A 17,408-nucleotide genomic window follows, 5' to 3' on the forward strand; every position below is an offset into this window, starting at 1 on the left:
CAGCCAGTGAGCTAATAATAAAAAACTGGCTGATGAAAACTGTTTAATCAATTGATAATGTATGTTTTTTTATTAAATCCTTTATACTTTGTTCTGTTATTGTTTGTTTTTCTGCATTTTATTTTCATATATAGATTAAACTGATAGATTAAAAGGGATCCTCCACCTGTTTGCTGACTTTAGCCCACGTCTTCTTTAGTCGATAGATGGCACTGCGATTGAGTGCTGATGTAATCTCCAGAACCCCGTTGTAGTTGTTCAGACAGCGGCAAATGTCAGCCACAGCCACCCACTTTTCTATAGAGCTGGCCCTGGAGCCCACGTCAGTATGGGTCATAATCTGAGACGCCACCAGGTTACTCATCTACACATGGAAGACAGCAAAAAGTCAGAGGACAAGACCTAAAGCAAAACAATACAATAATACAAATGACCAAAAAAAAGGACTTCAGATTACATCATTAAAGTGTTGGCTGGTTTTCATGATGTATGGAGTCCGCTCCGTCTTATCGACTTTCATCCAGCCCTGACCCAGGAACTCTCTGTGAGGAGGGAAAAACATACATTAGATTACACAATTAAATGACCTTCAGTACTATCTTCTCATGCTATTCTTTGTTTTTTAAAGAATACATACCACATAGGAGTGTGTAGGAGGGTACCCACACACACAGTCACACACACACACATCTACATCTACACAACTTCACTCTCACGCTGCTCATATTGACACTAGGATGTCACATTTCAACACCCTATGCAAATTGGGTAGATGTTATTTTTCAACATGTTCAGTTTTTCGAAAGATGGACTGAAAGAAAATGAGTATGTTTACATGCACACTAATAACAGGTATCATGTAAACATCATATTCCATTTGGATATTCTGCATTAGGCCTTTTTCTGAGTGATGCATTTTCTAACTAACACTACTTTTTTTTTTTTTTAATTCTATGAGGATACTTTGGACATGTACACAGTGCAATTAGAATGTGCATCCCATTTACACCTGTTACTGCAGGGTGCAACACATGACCCCACTATACAGTCAGCTGGAGTAAAGACAAAGATCTTTGCTGGTATTAATCCATGCATCCAAAGAAAAGACCACAATTCTGATCACAAGGGAATATGAATAAAGGAAGAGGAGTCCAATATGGAATATGGAAAAGCTGAACCTTTTCATGAACTGTCTGATGGAATGAAAGTGAGAGGCTGAGCTCATATGCTGGATTTTTCACATGCATGGCTGCAAAATATTGGTGGAATCTTAATTTTTATTGCCTTGTTTGTAATAAGAACAAAACAAGAATGGTTTGTGTATGTAAATATAGTAATGCCATAGTTACAGTTTGAGTATGTATAGGTATAAAATCAACACAGGGCTATATATAATATTTGCATAAATTTAACCTGGTAGGAGCTCCTACTACTACTGACCAGCAAAAATCTAATGAAACTGTCTAGTAAACTGAATACACAACGTTCACGGCAGAGTCCTGTCGGACTGACTCATAAGGGATGCTCCTGAAGACGATGTGATCCAGCAGAGTGATCTGCTCAGCCAGCTCCATCGCCGAAAGAGACTCAAAACACTCGGCCTTTGGACAGTCCGCCTAAACACACCAGGACATTCACACAGACGACACACACAAGCAAAGGCAAGTTAACACGACATGGATCTGGAAGGATGTCATGTGATGCTTTGTGACAGCTGCCAGAGGCTCAGAGGCTGTTGGAATCAGAAGGGCTGTGATCTCCTTCAGGCCTTCAGGACGCTGTGGACTGACTGGGCCCTTTCACACCCGCTCAACTTAGCAACGGAATTGTTTCCCATTAGAATTCTTAGTCATTAGTCAAATAAGACAATTAACCAAGCGCCTGATTATTTTCATCACTTTCATTTTACAGCTGGGAATAACCAGGAAAAATAATGAGCATATGGAGGAAGGTGTGCATAAATGAAAGAATCTAAAAGCACTACAGGGAGATAAAAGTGGGTCAATCCATAACCACATAAATGTTTATGCTTCATTAAATTGACTTCAATCTGTCTAGCCATTTCTTCCTCTGTAATAGTCTTGTTATAATTGTGGGCAGTATAAATTTAGAGAGTAAATTTAATTCTTGCAGTTTACTCCGTAAACACAGTCGAAGGTAAGCAGTTAATATTAAAGATAGATTTGGTGCCTCACAAAAACGTATGTGTGTTTGAAGTCTCTCACCATCTGTAGGATATCCTCTATCCTCAGCTGGGCATCTTCCAACTCATTTTGAGAAAGGGCACTATGAGACACAATAGAATAAACGAAGGTGTTTTTTCTGTTAGTTCTCATGTTATTGCTCATCTTTGGTACAAATTACACATGTAAGTCCTCCCACTCTGTGGAAAAACCCAAGTTTGAGTTCACTCAATGTAGGATTCTGCATCATGCTCATTACACCAAAGCCTGGCTGGCAAAAATATATGGTACAGTGTCTCCTTTATGTGATGGATGTCAATAGGCTACAGCAGATTATACTCATATGTTTTGGGGTTGCCTATCTTTAAATAAATTCTGGTCAGAAATCTTTGATATTTTATCAATGGCAACAGGAAAGAAAATTGTTCCAAATGTTTTTACTGTTTTGTTTGGCGTTGTACCTGCTCCATTTAAGATTACCTCTGCTAACAAAGACATGATTGCATTTCCATCTTTACTGGCCAGGAGGCTTATATTGTTCAAGTGGAAATCCTCATCTCTACCAACATTCTCAAAATGGATCAAGCAAGTACTTTATTTTCTCAAACTGGAAAAAATTCATTTCACTTTAGCTGGAGCCTTGAACACTTTTGAAAAGACACGGACTACTTTTCTGATCTGTGTTAATAGTGCAATCTGTCATGTTTCTCTTGACGGAAAATTTTGATATACAGTTTTTTTTATGTAACATCTAAAGTGGAAATTTTGTAGTTTAACTGTTTATTTGTTTATTTTTATCTTTCCTGTGATTTGGAGGGGATGTGTGCAAGGGGAGGTGGGTTTGTTCCGCTTGTTGTTTGTCTGTGCGTTGGACTTCTGTATCATACATCGGAACTATGTTCTTTTTTTATATGTTAAAAAAATAACAAAAACCAATAAACAGGTTAAAAAAAAAAAAAAAAAAAGTTAATCACACATGGTCTGACCAAGGCTCTAAGTGATTTGAGTAAGCGTCAGTGTAACCAGAGGTGCTGTTCTTCCTCCAACAGGAGTATAGATCTTTGCATAAAAAAGAACTCTGGACTATTATTCTGGACTGTATTGCAGAAAAAGTGAGAAAGTACAAGCAATAAAATTTTCTCAAAGAATTATAGTCAAAAGTAGGTGTTTAAGGCACATTTCCACCCTTTGTTTCTACGCAAAGTTAACTAAATAATATGATGCAAAGACTTTTACACCATTTTAACTTTAAATCATAAAAAAACAACAGACTAAAAATGAACACTCTAATCTGCAAATCAGTTTACAGCATCACCAACAGAATTTTAAACTTTTTTTTTTTTTAATTGTATGTTTATTTGGAATGGACAGAAAAGTACAGCATGACATCACTTAATCAAAATTAAGAAGAAGTGGCATTCAGGTTTTTTTGATTTTAGACCAGAAAGAGAGTGACATCCAACGTCCAGACATAAAAGTTCGGAGAAGGATAATCTCAGATCGTGGGTTAGGCCGTGTCAGTCCCTTACAGAGTCCACTCTCCTCATAATAATATAATACAATAACATAAAGAAGTGCACTGAGGCAGCAAAGGTGGAGACAATTTTTCACTTAGAGCCCGTACTGGCTAAATGCCCAGAACAGACAGAGCCCATGGATATTCACAGATTCACTTATAGAAGGTTCTGGTACGATTTAAAGTGAAGAAGAACACTTAACACATAACTATGTACAAAACTCGTGGGGGGAGACGTTACCTGCCACTGCTGTCATAAAAGTAGTCGACAATAGCCAGTCATAAAAATAAAATAGGTAAGTTACAAAACAATATTACCAGTGGAATCAAATAAAGTCTGCTGTTGTGGGGGCAATGAATGAGATCCAGTTTTTCCAGATTTGGAAGAATTTGTCTTTTTGGAGTCTTATTTGGTAAGTTAATTTTTCCATCTTAAATATTTCCAAAGTAATTCCAAACCAGTCATCTCGGGTAGGTTGAGTCGGGCTTAACCATCTTCTTGTAATTGTTTTCTTGCTTGCCACCAAAAGTATTTGCAGCAGTTTTATTTCTCTTTTATGTTTCAGAAAAGGAACATGTCCCAGGTATAGGATATCAAATTTCAAGGGAATTTGGGTGTTAAAGACTGCGCTTAAAGATGCCTGGATATCCCTCCAGAAATCTTTTAAATTTGGACAGTCCCAGAAGATATGATAGTGATTAGCAGCGGTCGAGCCACATTGCCTCCACCATGGCATAGATACCCCTTTATATCTTTCCTGGTGTGGTGTCTTAAAATATCTAATGATGTTCTTCCAGCAGTGCTCTCTCCAGTCCATGGAGCTGGATGTTGTCAACTGGAAGGACCAGATGTTGCTCCAAGCCTCCTCAGAAATCTCAAACCCCAATTCCCTTTCCCATTTGTCTTCAATATAGAGAGTGTTATTACTGTTGGCATTGGAGAGGGCTGTGTGCAGTTTAGAGATGGGCTTGGAGGGGACTGTGGTCCTGGCATTTTTCAAAATGTGGTAGAATTCTGATTCGGTGTCTGAAAACCCAGTTAATTTACAATCGTGGTCGATATAGGAGCATAATTGCAGGTATCTATGGAATTCATTTCGTGTCAGGCCATGCTTGTCCGGCAGGGTCTCAAAACTGCATAAAATGTTCCTCTGGGTAAGTGAGACGAGCGTTGTGAGACCATATGTTGACCATTATTTAAAGCTGGAATCTTGTCTGTTAGGAATAAAATCAGACTCATAAGCAAACCATCTGAATATTCTCAGCATTTTATGTATCCCACAAATGTTAATCACCTTCTGCCAAACTTGAAGAGTGTGGGTCAACCAGGGGTTCTCCAACTTTTCCAAGTGACATGTTAAGCCCTTATCAGCAGTTACAGCTTGGATGGGGAACTGAGTTGACAGATTGGATTCTAGCTGCTTCCATTTAGCTGTATATGTTTCATTACACCAGTACAGAAGGGGGACTATTTGAGCAGCATAGTAATAGTTCCTTAGGCAGGGGAGACCCAGCCCTCCACTTCCCTTAGCGAGTTGAATGGTAGCATATTTAATCCTTGGTCTGCAACCCTGCCAGGCAAATTTGGAGATCCATTTGTCCCACTCCCTAAATTGATTTTCATTCACCTCAGTAGGTAGGTTTCTGAAAAGGTAGAGTAGACATGGTAACATGTTCATCTTGATTGCACTTATCCTAGCGCTAAGGCTCAGAAAGGGGATAGAGTTCCATCTATGTAAATCTGCCTTTATACTTAGAGAAATTGGCACATAGTTTGCCTGGAAAAGCCCAGAGACATTCCTGGTCAGGTGTATCCCTAAATATTTTATTTTCTTGTTGTCCCAGTTTAGCTTTAATTTCTTACGTTCGGTTGCGGGGGCCGTATAGTTGAGGGTCATCACCTGAGTTTGTAAAATATTGATTTTGTAGCCAGAGAGCTTGCCAAAATCATTCAAAGTAGACATCAATTCACAGAATGAATTTTCTGGATTGCCCAGGCAGTCCAACACATCATCAGCAAACATTGCTACCTTATGTTCAGCTGCTGACAGTGTGATACCCTTAATATTTTCATTTTGACTTATTAATTGACCTAGTGTTTCACTAAATAGATTGAAAAGGAGAGGTCAAATTGCACAGCCCTGTCTGCATCCACGATTCAGGAGAAAGGCCTTGGACAGATCACCACTGACCTTGAGGGTCTGTCATATAGTGCCTGAATTATTCTAATAAATTTATTCTGGAATCCAAATTTTCCCAGCGTCTTGCACAGGAATGCCCATCTGACGGAGTTGAAGGCTTTCTCAGCATCCAAACTGCCTATAATTGCTTGAGTTTTGTCATTTTGTATTTGTCCTAGGATGTGTAATATTTTTCTGATGTTATCTGTTGTTTGTCTATGATGTGTAAAACCGAGGTCTGGCAACACCTTCTCCAATCTGCGAGCAAGAATAGAAGTAAACAGTTTATAATCTAGGTTGAGGACACTAATTGGTCGGTAATTCCCGCAATCTCATCTATCTTTCCCCTCTTTTGGGATAACTGAAATAGTGGCCTCCCTCCAAGAGGGTGGGATTTCTCCCTCCTGAAGGGTGTGGTTGAATGTCTTCAGCAATAGTGGGACTAGTTCTGTTCTTAGGATGCGATACCATTGAGAATTGTATCCATCTGATCCAACTGCCTTTCCCGATTTTAATCTGGTGATAGCTGCATTAATTTCCTCTGTTGAAATCAGTTTAGTTAAGATCTCATTTTCAACATCTGAGAGTAGAGGTAGGTCTAAATTGTCGAGATAAGCATCAATGTGATCCTCCCCAGAGGCATCCGGTTGTGAGTGTAGATCCCTGTAGAAGATCTCAAAACATTCCTGAATCTTTTCCAATTTGGTTTCCGAATTTAAACATTTTTACAGCTTTTCTCTGCTGTCCAGTCTCCATTTACTTTTGTCTTTTATACCATTTTTTCCCCTCATATGTCCTGAATGTCACATTCACCTTGTTACATGTCAGTTGTTTTTGATTTGCTATGGTTATTATATGTGTACATGATATTCACCTATGGATTCACCAAGGTTTTCTGTTTCAGTGTTTTCAGGTTTTCTTTTGTGTGTGCTATCATTTCATCCTTTTAGGTTGAAACTGGTCTCAGTGTCGGGAGGTTGTGGAATGAAAAATGCAAAAAAAAAAACAAAAAACAAAAAAAAAACAACAACCCCAAAACAAAACAGTTATCCTCCTCAGATGTATGTATAAATATCAAGACTGTTGTGAAAATGGAAGAAGTTGATGGTACACTGACTGTATGTGCAGTACCTTAGTATGTTGGCAGTAGCTTTTCTCTCCTGAGGCAGAAGGTCTGGATCTCTGAGGACCTCTTCCAGGAGACAGATCACTGACATCTTAAGATCCCCGTTCATCTCAAAGTCCTACATAATTGCATTCAGAAGAATGTATGTCTTACGTTTTTGCATTTTTATACTTCTCTCAAACCGTCCTTTTTCCTTTAACGTAGCGCTAATATTTAAATACCAGGCTCCAGATTTAGCCAAAACCTAATCATCACTCAACCTTAAATCAAGGGCTTAGCCCTCAACCAGTCCTTTAAATAACTGAAGGTTAAACAGAAGTCCTCATTTTCAAAAAAATATGCTTTCTATCAAAGTCCTCAGCTCAAACCATTTGTCACAAACACCAGCTGGTATTTCTAATGGTTTCGCTGGTTTTCACACACTAGTCTCATCTAAGAAACAAGGCCTTTTGTGAAGTTTTCCTGTTGGAGAGGTCTGAGTTTTTATTTACACTGAGGTCTTTGTCACAGAGATCACACAGTGTCATGTGTTCTTGCATTATTGCATATCCACAGTTTGGAAACCAGACATATCTGCCTGTTAGCACATGTTTCTGAAAATAACATCATATTATTTCATTGCTAATTTGAGTCCACCCAGGCATTGTTGTCATTGTTGCTGATCATATTTAACTTACAGTTAATAAACAGGAATTAGTTGACTTCAGGCAATAAGTACAGTGGCATTTTGGTTGACAACAGCCCTGGAACTCAAAACTGAAATGTATTTCCAGACTAATATCTCACTTGAAAAAGCCAATGTGCTAGGGAGATAGATTCCAAAGAGAAATAAACAGAGGCACAAAAACAATGTTTTATTTTCCCTAAAGGTAATTTCTGAAAGAATTCTGTTTCATTAAATTTACTGGCAATTTATTGTAATACCTGCCCCGTTAGGATAACTTATCTATGTTAGTTAATGACTTTAGCTTTATCACTAAAATGTGTGTCAGGCAGTCTGCTGATAGGCAGCCCAAGTCCCACCCCTTGCAATTGTGCCCCATGGAATTATTTCTGAAAAAAATGCATTGCAAGAGACAAGAATTTTATTGATCCCCTTTGAATTATGTGTAACATCTCTGTCTATTTGTTCTGCTGTTTCTCTTTCTTTCTCTTTCTTTCTCTCTCACTCTCAGCCACACCTCCCCATTACTCTGCCTGCCACACCTCCTCATCAGTTGATCACCCTCATCTGTGAGCACAGCTGGGCTCATCAGGTAGAGGATATATATTCATCTCTCTCTCCTTTGTTATCTACCAGATTGTTTCTACCACCGTGTGATACTTTCCAGCCTTTTCTCCTGTCTGCTTTTCTGATCCTGTTTGTTCCTGACCTGCCCTGCCTGCCGCCTGGATTATCGCCTATCTGCCTGTCTGACCACATCTGCCTGTCTGAGCCCCCCGGTACCGACCTGCCTTCGTTTGACCACGTCTTTCTGCCTGTTCCCCGGATTACCGACCTGCCTCCTGTCCCCCGACCACGTCTCCTGTCTGCTCCCCTCTGGTCTCGTTTGGATCTCCTGGTTTCTGACTCATCGCCTGTCCCTGGTTTTCCTGTTGCCTATCCCTGGTCTGTATTGTCTGCTTGTGAATAAAGACTGTGCACTTTGTGCACCTAAACTGCGTTTGGGTCCTCCATTGTACTTGTGTCATTATGTATTATTTCCACATATGATGTTTGTCTATTTAAAAGGTAATTTTACAAGTCAAAAAATCGCAGTTTGTAGCAAAACGGTTGAAGTTTCAAACTGTGAAAATACATAAATATAAACATATAAATATGAACAGATAGCAAAGGAAGAGATGCCATTGTAACTGTCTCCCTCCACGACTGGTTCGAAGCTGCTAAAGAAGTGTTTGCAGCTTCAACAGGACCAGACTGCAGAGATTTGAATGTCTTAATACTTTCCATTCCACCCAGGCAGAGGCCATTTTGGTGCTGGTAACATGTACCACATGTGACACTGACCATTGTTCATATTCTTTAGATCCAGTGGGATACACCAAAGGGGCAAGACATTAGTTCTCTCTTAGGCCAGCTAGCACTAATTTTTAGCATTACAAATATCTGGTGATTATCGCATTCAGGTTTATGTGTTAACATTTATCAGGTGGCACTTGGTGGTATTCAACACAAAATTGTTAGAAGTGTGTTTGGTGGTAGCGGTAGATTTAGCCATTTGCTCTGCCGTGTCCATATATGGTCATTTCTGCATTTCTGACTCGAAAATAAAGAAAAAACAAGATAACGATAGGCAAAATGTCAAACTCAAGTCCCAGCCCCTTTAAGCTCAGTTGTCCTCAGGCAGCCACAGTTCCATTTGTGTTACCACAAAAACGCTACATGATGCTTGTAACAATGTACACATTGTAAACATCCATGTTTACATCAGCTAAAGGTTAAAAAAAGCAAATTGTTAGACAATAGAATACCCTCCAAAAAGCAAGAATTTGATGGGTAACTATCTAAAATAAGCTAACAGTCTGAGATGAGGGTATGTCATGAATAATTTCATAAAATGAAAAACCAATGTGCTAAGCTAATACTACGTAGATCCAACTGTACAAGTAGTATTTTTTACCACTAAAAGTCACTGAATGAGACAAACTAGAGCAAAATTAAAGGACTAATTATGAAGCAATAACTACGTATTTGGTCTTACCTTTGCTGTTTTCTGATTATAACTTGGTTTTATATGAATGGAGCTTGCGCTATCGGCTAATCCATTGTTTTGGCTTACATTGAAATGATCCCCACTGGAAACAAATGGCCCTGGGCTGTCAGCACAGATACGTTCCCTTTTGCAGCTTATGGTCTCCTCACCATTGATTCCATTGTTTTCACCACTTATTTCCCTTTGCTTTTATCTGTACCTACCCTTCCCCCTCCCATATTCTGTTTTCACTCCCTCTCCAATTTAGTCCTCCTGCTCAAAAAGTCAGTGTTAATAAGCTTGTTGTTCTTCAGCCCCTGAAGAAAAAAAATGTATGTGTGTCTTTGTGTTTGGTCTTCCATGTGCGTTAATAAGCCAACTAAAGCTGACCTGTCAGCAAAACATTTGGTACTACTGAGCAAAATACATGAAACAGATCAATGCAGTAGTATAAGGCAGACATCTACGCAGAGAGTCAGGCAATTAGTTTGATAGTCAATTCATTATGGGTCAGCTATTTAGCTGAAAAGTTGTGGAGTGAGGCAGGTTGAGCTAGTTATCTAGTTAAGACAGCAACAATGTTCAGTGTGTGTCTGTGTGCATGTGGCTGTGACTGTTTACAGTCAAGTGAGCGGAGCAGAGCAAAGAGGCAACAACTAATGAGACCACAGAGTTGATGACAACCACGAAACAAGAGCCCACATACACAAACACACACTGACAGAGTGGCAGTGCAGGCAGACCTGGGAGTGTTTGGAAACCCAGTGGCGCAGCACGTTGAGAACTCTGTTAGTTGCAGCTCGGCGGATGATGAACTCTTTATCACATGTTCTCTCCGAATTTGTAAAAACTGGAGGAAAAAAACACACAGGGAGCGAAGAGACAATTATGTATAATGTAAGTTCAGACAAAGTAAACACATTAGCAACTTTAATAAAAGATATTATACTGAAACAGACTCTGATCAAATAGATCAGGAGATAATAGTTGTGTTAGAGACAATATGTATTCATCGATAACATACAAAATGATCTATTCTGGCCTCCTCTTAATATTTGAACATCTTAAAAGTACAATCTGTAAAAGCTGCCCATGCTTATGTGCCTGCATAAATCTTATTTTGTGTTTGGGGACATTAGCTAACTCCATTTGTGAGATAACAGCAGCTTGTGTTGTAGAGGAGGAGCGTGAGCAACAGGATGTTCATTCAAAACACAAAGTCCTTCACACACAAATCAGTCTACAGTCTGTTCTCATCAGTGTAAATGAAAGAGGCACTGGTTTAGCAATGAAGTTAGCTAACATCTGCAAATGACCAGTTCCCAGCATAAAACAGACTTTAGAACAACATAGAAGCAGTGTGTCATTGTTTCTGCCGACAAAAACAGGGATTGATTTTTATACAGAGTAGTTCAGGTAGGTAACATGAACTGCATAATGCTGCCATCTTTGGAGGACAGAATCGAACAGTGTCACTTGTCATATTTTATCAGAAGAATGTATCATTTTTATATTTTATTGATTATTTTAATCATGTCTATGAATGCAAAAAGAAAATAAATACATTAATTTTTCAGGTGGTGCTTAGTAAGCAAGTTACTCATATTTTAGTTTAAAGTATTTTAGGTACTTTCTTTACCAGTACAGCAGCTGCAAACAACAGCTAAAAAATAAATAATAACAAAAATAACAACAATTCCTTCTGAAATGAAAAATAGCACAACTGTATTATACAGCATTAACTAACTGTAGGCTAAATACACATTACCTTGTAGTAACAAATATGTTAACCTTATTTGAAAAGCTCTGTCAGGAATTAAAGTTTTGCATGAATTCAGACTGATCAGCCACATTATACCAACTTTAAAGACCATAGTTTATCCAGAGCCTGGTCTTTGTTACCTCCGCCAAGGAGGTTCTGTTTTTGCCGGTGTTGGTTTGTCTGTCTGTCCGTCCGTCCGTCCGTCCGTCCGTCTGTCTGTCTGTCTGTGTGCAAGATAACTCAAAAAATTCTGGACGTATTTGGATGAAATTTTCAGTAAATGTTGATACTGGCACAAGGAACAAATGATTAAATTTTGGTGGTGATGGGGGGGGGGGGCTGATCTGCCTTGGCGGAGGTCTGAGCGCTTTTCTAGTTTGAAATGTGACTGTATGTTTAATTTGTGTTTCCGTACCATACACTGAGTGCATACCTGGTGGTGTACCATGTCCTGCTGCTGCTGTGGCAATGGCGAACGCAGAGGCAGGAGACACTGAGCAGCGGGAGTTTTCTCCTGACTGACCTACACACACACAAGTACAGCAGAAACAATACTGGTAATTACATGTGGTAATTACACACACAGTTTGAGTCAAAAGAATTCTGATGAATATAACATTAGTCACAAATGTTATTATTATTATCATTATTATCACTATTTTTATCACATGCAACTGTTCAATTATAAACTCTATGAAAGAACCAATCTAAATGCAACAGGCAAACACCACAGATATATAAACCGTGACATGTAAATATAAATGGACTTGCATTTCTATTGTGCTTTTCTACTGTAACGGTACACAAAGCACAATCACATTCACCCATTTGCAAAACAAACACAGAGCCTTTATCCACCAGAGTCAGTGAGAGCAGCCTGGGCTTAAATGTCTTCCTCACCAACACTCAGACATGTGGCTACAGACACCCCAAACATGCCATTTGCACTTGAGTGACTGTTCAAGTATATACTGTATTTCCTGAAATAGTGTCCAGGGCCTTTATTTCTCACAGATGCAAAAGGTCTCCCCCCTTCTCCCCCAGTCTCTCTCTCTTCTTCTCTTCTTTTCCTCTCTCTCTTTAACCCTTTAACTGCTCCTGTCAGACGTCCAGCCTCCACACTTCCAGGTTCCTGTCTGTTAAAGGTACTTTTTCCTTCCACTGTCACCACGTGTTCACTCCTGGAGGATTCTGCTGGTTTCTGTAAATTGGCTTCAGAGTCTGGTTTAGGCCTGCCCTAAATGTAAAGCGTCATGAGATGACTTTTGTTATGATCTGATGCTATATAAATAAAACTGGATTGCTAAATAAATTGGATTGATATCAGGCTGTTATTTGAAGGTGGCTTATGTTACAGTCTGGCCTTTATGTCTCAGATCCTCTGTTTCCTAAGTACACATGCTCATACTTTGCACAAAACACCTCCCTAACTATTAAACCAGAAACCATTCACTGCTTAACAGAGCTTTTATTATGTAAATGTTGTGTTCCTGTTGTGCGTGTATGTTTCTACAAATGACAGTTATGTTGAAAAATACACACCTGCACTTTCTGAAACTATACATTAACGCTTCAGCTGAGCAATCTAAGTCTGTTGAAAACAAATAACATTTGTAGAAATGTACATCGTGCTTAACGGTATACGACAGGGACATGACGTTTGTCCATGTTATTTTTTCCTAGTCTGGAATGGAGGAGCAGCCATGATTTTATTTGTGTCAACCTTGTCAGCCACTATGGTTTGAAACCTAGTTTGGAACTGAATCCTGGTTTTAATTGGAGGAAGAACAGTAATATAGAAACATAAATTCAAAATACAGTTTTCAAAACCATCCTTTATCTCCAGAAAATTACCATTTATATTAGAGAGGTTATTTTAATATCAATAATGTGAATGTCTTAATAAAATCTCAGTAAACAAATGAACATTTTGCATGTAAATCTGTAAACATCGATTAAATATCAATTAGAATTCATAATGTACAGCAAAAGATAATATGTGATACTGAAGTTTTATTAATACTTTGAAAATATATATGCAGTAATTAACCTTCTGGGACAGACCTTTCAGCTAACATACAATTTTATTTCAATGAGTGATAGAAATGATTGTGCAAAGTTTCAACTCAAACTCAAAAGACAAAAATTCAGCTTCTGATGACATATAGTCTCAACCGGTTACTTGTCATTTGTCTTTTATCAGAGTCTAAAAATCACTGTGTACCCAGTGGATACACATAACTTTACTACTGTTGGCAGTGTTGGAGTAGTGGATATGTATTTTATTAATTATTCACATAATTTGTTTAATTTTTGGAAAAGTCTGACAAAGTGCCAAGACTAACTTTGAATGTTTTTTAAAAAATCCCATCCATATAAATTTGATGAAACCTGATTCAGAGCCATAGGTCACTTCATGGATCAGCGTTTTCTTCATAAAGGTCACTGTCACAAGGAGCTGCATAATTGAAGCAAATTGAAGGTTTCTATTCTACTATTAATGCAGCCATGATGTTGCATGTTTTGTCACTCAGTGCAAATGAGTGTGTGCACTGCTGGGACAATGATATCGGCGAATGACCTCGTTTGTCGTTTTAATATCTTATAATTAACACTGCAGTTATTTCCTTAAAGGTACATTCTTGATCACAGATATCTTTGTCAGCTTCTGTCATCAACTCTACTATCACCACTGAAATCCATTCACTTTCTTTAACTATTCCATGGGACTTACAGTCATAAAAACTTGGAGACACACACACACACACACACACACAATGATAGCCGGTGTGCATGTATGTCATGGTGTGTCTGTGTCTGAACTCGTATCCCACTGGTGTCCTGCAGATCTCAGCCTCAGTCTGGGATCTGCGCCTGGCCACTGCTGAGGCCTTGGCCAGTCCTATAGGAGTATTATGGACTGGTCATGAGTCATAAAGCACACAGACTCATCCAGAAGAGTCCACACACAGCGTCTTACCTCCGGGCTGCCTGTAGCGGAGGTGTCGTGGTGTGGAAGGGGACCGACATGGAGACATGTCTCCTGCGTCGCTGCTCTGAGGAGACTCCGGGATGATTTTCTCCAGAGACACCGACTCTAGGACAGCTACACAAAGAGAATGAGGATGATGATGATGATACTGAATACATACTGAAGTTAGTTAGTTTTCATTACATCCCTGAAGGGAAATGTTTTTTTTTTTTTTAACCAATCCCAGTGCCCTAACAGCACATTGCACCTGAAAATGTGCATTATTTAACAATAATGGATTGGATTTCTACAGCGGTTTTCAAAGCACGAAAAGTTCTTTACATTTTGGATCCATTATTCGTCCACTCCACATGCACACGTCTGCTGGTGTTTAACTCCATCTGTATCCACAACTGCCCTTGGACAGACAGACGCAAATGTCAATGCCAATCCATGCCTAAGGCCGCTCTGACCACCACCAAACATTCATACATTCAAACAGGCAAGGGGGGTCAAGTGTCTTTCCCAAGGACACAATAGCAAATGACTAGGACAGAGCAGGATTTGAACCACCAACCCGCTGGTTATTGGACTCTACCTCCGGTGCAAAAATGTGTATATGGCACCATGTAAAATGTGTGTATGTGGTTTACTATTACTTAATGCAGGCCTTGACTGAAACCACACTTTACACTACTAAGTAAAGCTTAGAATTGTATCATTTTCATGACTGTTTGACATAGATTTATAATACATATTAAATATATCAAATATAACACTTAATATCCAATTAGCAAGAGTGAACAAATACAATGTAAAGGCTACACAATATTGTTCACATACTATTTTTGATCAAATGCTGAAATACAATTTTTTCCAGCATAACCAAACAGCTGTATGTACACAAATCAAGGTTCAAGGTGATTTTATTTATACCCCTGGGTAGATTTGTTTTGCAGCTCTCACTCACTGCCGGTCGCTGCGTGTGCATGCGCCCAACACAAATCCTTCGAAAGAATTACAGTGAAGATAATGCAAGCACATACATCACATACATAAGACATAAGACATTCTAAACACAGTACACGTGGTCACGTGATGGAACTTTTTCAGTGGATTTGGTTGTGGGAAGGGGACAGAAAGAGAAGAAGAATGTTGTGAGGCAGACGGAGATGGGGGGTAGGGGGGGTTAAATGCTTGTATGTGGTGAGTTCTTGAAAGTCTGTTTGTGTCTGAAAAATAAGAGACTCAGACTTCTGTCCTTATCAGTTCATTCAGTCCTGAGTCTGGGCCTTGGAAGGATGTTTGGACTGCAAAGGAACAGATTAGAGCAGACAAAAACATACAGACACACACTGACTGCTGGTGGTACAGTAAAGAAACTGAGAGACAGTATGCAGAGGAAGTGACAGGAATTTGTTGGTACTGGTGCTAATGGATCTCCTAGTCATCCATGCACTCAGACAAACGTGCACTTATTTGCACACACATATATAAATGTGTGTGTGTGTGTGTGTGTGTGTGCGCACATAGGCTAATGAAGGTCTAACTGCAGCTTGTCCTGGATGTGCAGCTTCAGATGCCGTAGTGCTAACTCTGCAGTGTGACAGCACTGTGTAACCCCTCTATTAGACTATGGGAACATTAGTGGTGGGAAGTCAGCTGACTGGAGCAGACCAGCAAAAAGAGATAATGAAGTCCTACTGGGCTCCTAATCTGAGGACACTCCACACCATGACATCTGATGAGTGACCCTCAAGATCATTTCAGTATGGAACTTCAGACCAATGTTCAGATATAGGAGATACATAAAGTGTATCTAGTGTTTTATTGGGAAAATCAATGCATATTACAGCTGCACATAAAGCTATTATACATCAGTGGTGGTCCGTCAGGGCCAGCAAGAGGCCTTCTCTGCTGCCGTAAACATCATCAGAAACAATAACCAACATTTACAACCTACATTCTAATATTTTTCCATGAAGTTGTGTTAATTTATTCCCAGTAGATAAGACTGTCATTAACGAGGAAGGAGGCACAGGCGGTTTTTGGAATTTTGCCCATTTTGAAAGGTTAGGGTCAGAGAACATTAAAAATGTTTTTACTGAAACATCAATAGGAAGAGTTATTGATGCAATGGTTAATGCAATGTGAAATTACTTAATATTTCATAATCGTAAAACCGTGTTGAAAAAGGCGTATCAAATTTGATACAGCAAGGATATGAGGTCATGTAACTCTAAATCAGTCAATTGTAATTTTATTGCATTTCATGCATTATACATATCATCAAGCAACATACAGTCTTCTTTATTTTTCAATTAAACTATATAAATGTTTAAATTGCACAATTTGGTACATTTAGTGCAAAAAATTTAGATATGGGTGCTTCGATGAAACTGGGTTTATTTTGGAATCTGGCACTTTTCCAGCTTTTTAGACCCAATAATAAAAGAGAAATATAAACATATTTCCCCCAGGATGTAACTAATGATGACCTCAGATAAATGCAAAAAATCCCAAAATTAACCAATTTTTAATAAAATATCGGGACCCAAATTGGGACATAAAAAGCTATCTAGGTGTCATTTTTTATCTGAAAATGTGTGTAAATGGTCTTCTATAGACTATAATTAAAGACACTGTGTTAAATATGTCAATCCTAGTGGCTTTTCTAATCCAGACATACACGTTTTTCATGAATCTCAGTCTCATTCCAGGTTTCTTGTGGAACCCATTGTGTCCATTCATGTTATATGCAGAACCTGCCAATTTAAACACATGTAAATCACGAGTGATTTTGCAACAGCGGCCATTTTTATGAAACACTCTGCCTTGCATATTTACTTCAATTCTCAAAATGTACATGTAAGAAAATAAAATGAAATTCAAAAAATAGTAGCATATAGTTTTCATGTCCTTTTTACCGGGTGACATGGATTTTTGTATGTGCCCATCAAATAAAAATATATTTTAT

The 17,408-nt window shown here is 38.8% G+C and overlaps 1 protein-coding gene across 5 annotated transcripts in view; it reads right to left on the reverse strand.

Moving 5' to 3' along the window:
- rasgrf2b (Ras protein-specific guanine nucleotide-releasing factor 2b) overlaps positions 1 to 17,408 on the reverse strand; it is a 179,615-nt gene that overhangs the window by 10,753 nt on the left and 151,454 nt on the right. For 4 of the 5 annotated variants that reach the window (XM_030142633.1, XM_030142634.1, XM_030142632.1 and 1 more), the window contains 8 exons: positions 14,441 to 14,566; positions 11,894 to 11,983; positions 10,442 to 10,548; positions 7,011 to 7,123; positions 2,226 to 2,286; positions 1,513 to 1,616; positions 458 to 542; positions 167 to 364 (listed from right to left, as the gene is read on the reverse strand). In XM_030142633.1, the coding sequence (XP_029998493.1) occupies positions 167 to 364; positions 458 to 542; positions 1,513 to 1,616; positions 2,226 to 2,286; positions 7,011 to 7,123; positions 10,442 to 10,548; positions 11,894 to 11,983; positions 14,441 to 14,566 (884 nt within the window). Of the gene's footprint in view, positions 1 to 166; positions 365 to 457; positions 543 to 1,512; positions 1,617 to 2,225; positions 2,287 to 7,010; positions 7,124 to 10,441; positions 10,549 to 11,893; positions 11,984 to 14,440; positions 14,567 to 17,408 lie in introns of those variants that run through there. The other variant, XM_030142635.1, reaches the window with a different exon arrangement.

The sequence above is a fragment of the Sphaeramia orbicularis genome, chromosome 9 (assembly GCF_902148855.1).
Source record: "Sphaeramia orbicularis chromosome 9, fSphaOr1.1, whole genome shotgun sequence".
NCBI lineage: Eukaryota > Metazoa > Chordata > Actinopteri > Kurtiformes > Apogonidae > Sphaeramia > Sphaeramia orbicularis.